The sequence below is a fragment of the Terrapene carolina genome, unplaced genomic scaffold (assembly GCF_002925995.2).
Source record: "Terrapene carolina triunguis isolate 2854851 unplaced genomic scaffold, T_m_triunguis-2.0 Scaffold23026, whole genome shotgun sequence".
Classification (NCBI taxonomy): Eukaryota; Metazoa; Chordata; order Testudines; family Emydidae; genus Terrapene; species Terrapene triunguis.
In genome coordinates this window covers 235-7815 of record NW_020687377.1, presented here as the reverse complement: position 1 = coordinate 7815, position 7581 = coordinate 235, and the positions used below count along the sequence as shown (strand labels likewise).

At 36.2% G+C, this 7581-nt stretch overlaps 1 protein-coding gene across 1 annotated transcript; it reads right to left on the bottom strand.

Moving 5' to 3' along the window:
* Positions 1-682: 682 nt before the first annotated feature.
* On the bottom strand, positions 683-7357 carry LOC113408727 (trafficking protein particle complex subunit 11-like; the record flags this gene model as incomplete). The annotated part of the gene is made up of 7 exons (XM_026662116.2): positions 683-815; positions 911-972; positions 2193-2338; positions 5273-5327; positions 5418-5496; positions 5589-5668; positions 7264-7357. Coding segments are annotated over 7 exons (649 nt in total), but the record flags the coding sequence as incomplete, so codon positions are not given.
* Between the last annotated feature and the right edge of the window lie 224 nt (positions 7358-7581).

Sequence of the window (7581 nt, the reverse complement as noted above, 5' to 3'; positions counted from 1 at the left end):
TTGTTGGCCTTTCTTCGCCTAATGTCTCGGTTAACCCTGCTCAGGAACTGCCTGAGCCGCTGGGCAGCAGTGGGGGAGGAGCTCCAGACTGCCGGAGCCGATCTGCGATGCAGGGAGGGAGTGATCTCTGCTGCAGGGGGAGGAGGAGGATGTGCTCTCTCTGGCTGAGTGTCGGAGCCCCACGTAAGTGACACCGGCCGGCCGGCAGCACTGTTAGCCGCACATGCTCTGCATTGGGGGGGGGGGGGGGAGAGGGAAGTCCGGACATTTACAAAGTCCCCCCCGGATGCTATTTTTAGCTTAAAAAGCCGGACATGTCCGGGGGAATCCGGACGAATGGTAACCCTATGTTAGGCCTTCAGTGGGCCAGTTGCAGCTCAGAGGATTCTTCCTGAGACAGGTCTCTCAAACTGTTTTTGTACCAACTACATTTATCCACATCACATCTGGGAGAAGGAGAAAGGGAAAAAATATAATTTGGATTTTCACACCATCCTCCCACCCCAGTGATGTAGATAAAGAAGAAATGGATTTGTTGCCACAAGCTCTAAACGCTGGCAGTTAGAACATGTTTTGCATATTTATTCCTCCTCAGTGGCATCTACAGCAAATGAGTGCAATTTACAACACCAAAGCATAATTTATCAGGACATAACTATATTTTAAAAGCTTTGTTACTTACCAAATGGTACAAAATCTTGAACTTCTATTGTAAAAATATTGCTGCCTGCTAGGGAAACACGGTCAGTCCACAGCTTCTGTGAAGCTTTCACAGCAGAAGCATCACAATCAGGTTCTGGATCTGGGCTCTCATTCTATACCCAGATAGAAGGTTATAAAATAAAGATTTAATCCGATATTGAAAAATCTTTTTAACACATTTCAAGCAAGCTAAATTCTACTTGCTTACCATAAGAACTTTAATCAGGTTCTTTTCTATTCGAGACTTCTGGTCCTCTTTTAAAGTGGATGCTAATGAACAGAATTAAGGAAAGCAAACTACAAAACCAGGAGAATCCCAATCTTTCATCAGTATTAAAAGAAAGTTAGTCCCTGAACTAAGACACCTAAAGCATTAATCTTCAGAAACCTACCACTTTCATGCAACACTTTCCAGGAGAACTTTGGTATTTCCAAATACAAATTCCATTACTTAATATTTTCTATCCATTTTAAGTCTTTCCTCCTATTCTCACCTCAGCCAATAGGAAAACACTCAATTGTGGCAAAATAAACGTCTGTTTCCAAACTCTGGCTATGTGAAGTATTTTATAGCTTACAAGAAGGAAAAATTCCAAAGAGAATAACGCAATATTCTATGAAGGGAGCAATTTCCTCTCCAAGCATTGCCAATGGTCTCATGTAGTTTCTGCTTATAAGTACAAGCAGAATGGTTTGGAGTAGTGGAAGCAACAGATTCTGATAAGACTGAAAATGGAAGCTGAGAAGAGATATAAAACAAATGTATTGACAGCAGAAGGACATTGTCCCTTGAAGTAGAGGAAAAGATAGGGTACAGTTAATGAGATCAAGTTAATATGAATCCAAGAGACTAAAACTACACAACAGAGTTTGGATTATTCCAGTGTAGCCACCATGCAGTAGTTGGCTAGGAGTTAAAAAGTGACATTTATATATTTTGTTATCGATACTCTTTATTTAAATATTAAAGCTCTCACTTACCCCTCCTGGAGGAGGTTGTGCTGTCTTGTTTTTGTGCAAAATGAGCCAGGTAAGTAGTCTTAGCTAGGCTATCACAAAGGGAATAAGTCTCTCTCTATGGTTATGTTTTACTAAGTTTTTCAACTGGTTAACATCTTTCTGATATTGTATTCTATACACTATTCTAGTTATGCAGTTTTTGGCCTCATTTTAATAATGTTATATGCATTACATCTTCTCTAACCCCAATTCACTCTTAAAACTTTACAGCGCGCTCCAGTTCACTCCTAAACTTTACAGTGCATTAAACTGAAGAGCAAGATGTACAAGTTCTATGTTAGAAATAAGGAATCAAATTCAGCTCTGGCATAAGATGGTTCAACTCCAAAGTCGATGGAATTGCACCCCTTACACTGGCATGCATTTGATCTAATGTAAGGTATGTGATTGGCACAATGATTTGTGACAAGGTTGAAGACTCAAATACTATAATAACTAGCAGGCATGAGATACATTTCTTTAAAGGATACCTCTACCCAACAGCTCTAGAGAGTAAGTAATGTAATCTTTTAAGTGTGCCATGAGGTAAGAACATTTGAGAGCTGTGGTCAATATGGAAGTAAGGAGAGTCCACCATCCTTCACTACGGTATTCACACATGACATAATCTAACAGCCTGGAAGAGGAAAAAAGTGGGACAAATGTATAATTAAGTAAAGTTATGGCTTATGTACTTGATATCCTCTTATATTGTCAACAATACTGAAGCCAATTCAAACCCACCTTTCCCTCCCCCCGAAAAGCTTAATCAATTACAGATTTACCAATAGAGACTCAAAGCTTTTTTCCCCCCCCTTAATTTTATTTATAGCTGATCAAGAACCTTCTGTAAAATAGATGCATCATCTCAATTGGACAGTGAGCACCATTTTAAAAAAAGGATGTTTATTTCACTGTATTTACCTTTGTATAGACACAAAATGGTAAATGTTATGTTAAATGTAATACCTGCAGGTAGTATTGTTTTGGTTTTTTAAATGGCACTTACTGCACAAACTTAAACCAATAGAGAAATATGTACGTGTCTTGCTAGAATGAAGCAAACACTTCGAACAAGAGATTTTCCAATCTCAGTTATCAGGAAGGAAACCAACCAACCAACAGTAAAAGTTCTCAAATTGCTTCCCTTAACATTAAGTACAGAATTAAAAACAGCAGCTGGAAAGAAATTAATTGTACCAGTAGAACTTGTAAAAAAACTTTCTTGTGTAGACAAGGCCTTCCAGAAAATTGTTTCCAGCTAAGCAGCAACAGCAAAGATAGAACAAACTCACTCCCACCAGACCCACACACTCTTGGAAGATCACATTCTGTTGTATTGATAACTTTAACTGAGAGTATTAAAATGCTTAACATTAAGTAGCACAGGCATTAACCCCTCCCACTTAGAAACAAAATTAAGAAGCTGAATGCACAACACTGATTTCATGCAAGATTAAAGTTAAATTTATGACTTTAGCACACCCAGAACTCCTAAACTTCCAACAGCTTTAGTGTTTCCTGGATTTTAAATTGTTACCTGTGTAACCTTAAACTTTGCATTAACAGGTTTTATTTTTAATAAATAAAAAACAGCATTTTTTACCTTTTAATATTAAATAGTAGGTCTGTCAATTAATCGCAGTTAACTCACACGATTAACTCAAAAAAATTAATCACGAATTAATCGCACTGTTAAACAATATTATACCAACTGAAATTTATTAAATATTTTTGGATGTTTTTCTACATTTTCAAATATATTGATTTCTATTACAACACAGAATACAAAGTGTACAGTACTCACTTTATATTATTTTTATTACAAATATTTGCACTGTAAAAATAATAAAAGAAACAGTATTTTTCAATTCACCTCATACAAGTACTGTAGTGTAATCTTTTATCGTGAAAGTATAACTTACAAATGTAGATTTTTTTTGTTACATAACTGCACTCAAAAACAAAACAATGTAAAACTTCAGAGCCTACTTCTTGTTCAGCCAATCGCCAAGAAAAACAAGTTTGTTTACATTTACATGAGATCATGCTGCCCGTTTATTACACCTCTACCCTGATATAACGCTGTTCTCGGGAGCCAAAAAATCTTACCGCGTTATAGCTGAAACTGCGTTATATCGAACTTGCTTTGATCTGCCAGACTGTGCAGTCCCGCCCCCCCGGAGCGCTGTTTTACCGCGTTATATCTGAATTCATGTTATATCGGGGTAGAGGTGTATTTACAATGTCACCAGGAAGTGAGAACAGGCATTTGCATGGCACTTTTGCAGCCGGCATTGCAAGGTATTTACATGCCAGATGTGATAAACATTCGTATGCTCCTTCATGCTTCCGCCACCATTCCAGAGTACATGCTTCCATGCTGATGACGCTCGTTTAAAAAAAAAAAAAAAAAGTCTTAAAAGAGCAACACTCAGATGCTGAAACTACAGAACCTGAACCACCAAAAAAGAAAATCAACCTTCTGCTGGTGGGATTTGACTCAGATGATGAAAATGAACATGCATCTGTCTGCTCTGCTTTGGATCGTTATCAAGCAGAACCCGCCATCAGCATGGATGCATGTCCTCTGGAATGGTGGTTGAAGCATGAGGGTACATACGAATCTTTAGCGCATACGGCACTTAAACATCAGTGCCATGCGAACGCCTGTTTTCACTTTCAGGTGACATTGTAAAGAAAAAGCAGGCAGCATTATCTCCTGCGAATTGTAACCAAACTTGTTTGTCTAAGCAATTGGCTGAAGTAGGAGTGAGTGGACTTGTAGGCTCTAAAGTTTTACATTTTATTTTTGAACACAGTTAATTTTTTGTACATAGTTCTACATTTGTAAGTTGATAAAGAGACTGCACTACAATACTTGTATTAGGTGAACTGAAGGATACTATTTCTTTTGGTTTTTACAGTGCAAATATTTGTAATCAAAAATAAATATAAAGTGAGCACTGTACACTTTTTATTCTGTGTTGCGATTGAAATCAATATATTTGAAAATGTAGAAAACATCCAAAAATATTTAAATAAATGGTATTCTATTATTGTTTAAATAGCGCAATTAATTGTGATTAATTTTTTAATCGCTTGACAGCCCTTTTAAATAGATATAACTACTGTCCCTAATTATTTAAGTAAGTATAGACAAAACATTCTGAAATTTTCTTTTAAGCTTTAGATTTAATTTTTTTTTCTTATGTCTTGAATGCTAAAGAATCTGAGAGGAGTATGAGTAATTAAATTCTCTTTGCAACTATCACACAGCATATTCCAAATTTTAGGCTGCTCTTATTTGTCCCACTGGGTAATCTTTTATTTGTGGACCATTGGCTGAGAATTACTCTCTTTTTCAGGGGTAACTTCTGAAGTGGACCATACAATGGGTCAGTAAGCGGGAATTAGCAATCTCAAATTCACTCCCAGAACTCCATGGGCATCACATCAAGGTAACCGAAGTCTCTTAAATGAATTTCCAACACCAGCTCACAATTGATAAGGTCTATGTTCCAGATGAGAAAAATAATGCACTAAGGAATCATTCATAAATAATACTTACTTCAGAGCTTTGGTGTAATCTTTAGCATAATAATATTCTTCACCCATCTGAACCACTGAAAAGAACAAAGTCATATGTCTACAATGCAATACTTAAAATATTGTTGCAAAGATTTTCAAAGATTTGTTCGGTAATTGATACTTACTTAAGTGACTCTTCATCCTTGGACATTTGTATTTCTTGAACTGTGCTACAGCATTACTCAGCAAAGTGATTATTAGCTCCTAACAGACAAATTAGCAGTAGTGATATGGCAATATTTATACTTCAAAAAAGTGTTAGAAAAATATAGAAATTACTTCTAAGATAAACTTACAGAGTGAGGAACATTTTTCTCTTTTAGTTGCAGGGCTAGAATTCCCACCTTCTCTTTTTCTGGATCAGAAAGATCAAAGCCTGCAAATGATAATGAAAAGTCCATTAAATTGGAATTTTGTCCAGTCCCAAAAGGAATTACTGTTTTTTCATAATAACAACAAGATAAGTGTACGTAGAGAGAGTTCTAACTCAGGCATATTTAGATTCTTCACATTGCCATCTCTTAGGAGAAAGAATGTTTATGTTTGGAGAACTCTGCTATATTCTCTGTTCTATAAAGATAATTTTGGAACAAACATTCTTTCTAACCAGCACATTACTATTAATTTAAAAGTGAACTTAGATGTTTTAAAAACTGACTTTTCAAAGATGCCCAGATCACTGGATAGAATATAATATATTTGTAAAATTTTAGTAGAAGACAAACTATTTGCTGGCTTCTAAGTAATGACTTCACAGTTGTGTTTTTCTACCAATAGTTGACAACATCAACACTTAAAGCAATGTAAGGAATGCTGCACCCTGTTTATTTTATGCATTTATGAGGCTGTCAACTGTTGCAGGAAGACAGAACCCTGAATGCACATCTTAGTAGGAAACAAAAAGTTTTATTCACTTTTAAACTCCACTGATATTTATAATTTTGGTTCAAGACTCAATGTTTTAAATCACACAGTTAACCAACCAATTATATTCTCAAAATGGTATCACTGTATTATGACTGGTAACACCAGAAGGAGACTGTTTTAAGGACATCAAAAGTTGCTATGCCTAAAGGTGTATCCAGGTGATCAATGAGAGAAAAATGTTGAATTCGACAGTGTGAGCATTTCAAAGTCAAAGTGCATAAACTCAATGTTCCACTGATGGTGAAAATATAATATATAGCCTTCCCAACTTTACAGCTAGTGATTCAGCTTTTCCCTTTAAATCTATTTTGATACCTGAAAAGGTGTTGCTGGAAGTGGCAGTTTTTGTCTGCCACAGTGAGGTGCTATTTACAATGGGATGAGTTTGCAGGCCTGATTCTCGTTAACATTAAGGCCTCCTTATGACACTCTGGCCACTCTGTCTTTCTTGTGTGTGTGTCTCTCTCTACCCCCCGTTTTTGGTTCTTACTTTCTTGTCTAACTTCTTATTGATTCTTACTTTTAGTCCAAGAGAATTTCTGGGGATATTATGGGGACTTCACTCTCTCATGTCTAGATAGGCCCATTATACTTGCCACAGTTTTAGAAAAGACATTAACAACAAAACAAAAAACATCAACATATGCATAACCACAACCAGCAGAATAAAATGATCTGTAGAACTATCATTATTTTGTGTACCACTTATTTTGTATTACACCAGTAACTAGTTTAAACACCTCTCTAGTTAGGTACAAGATATATTCATCTACATAGAAGGAGAAAACTTACAGAAATAAGATTCTAGATGTACACCTTCCTGAATTACACTTGAGATTTACACTGCCAAGTAAATGGACAAATTAAGGACTTAGTCCTGTAATTGGTTCTGCAAGGCAGACCACTGCACCTATTCAGTCTCACTGAAGTCAGTTGGCTGTAAACAGGTGCAGGGAATCTGCCAATCCAGAGCTAATTACAGGATCAGGATCTCAATCCCTTTGTCTGACCTCTGTAGGAATTAAAAACAGAAAAATTATTTACTTAGTATTCCCTGACGCCATGATCTCTGTCCATAAAAGTCAAGCACTCCAGTTTGAGTTTCCAGTGGATCCGGATTGGGATAGCTGACAGAAGACTGTAAATTCAGCAAATATAGCCTTTAAAAAGGGTTCATATTTCAAACATATGAAAGATAACAGTGTTGAAGTAAATAAGCAAAAACATACACATTTAAAGAGCAAAAAGAGGAATATCAGTTCTTAATGTATTTAACTTTTTCAACCATTTGTGTAAATTACTACTTACTAGGAAACCAGATAAGCAATTGAAAAGTGTAATACTGGCATATACAATTGAAAT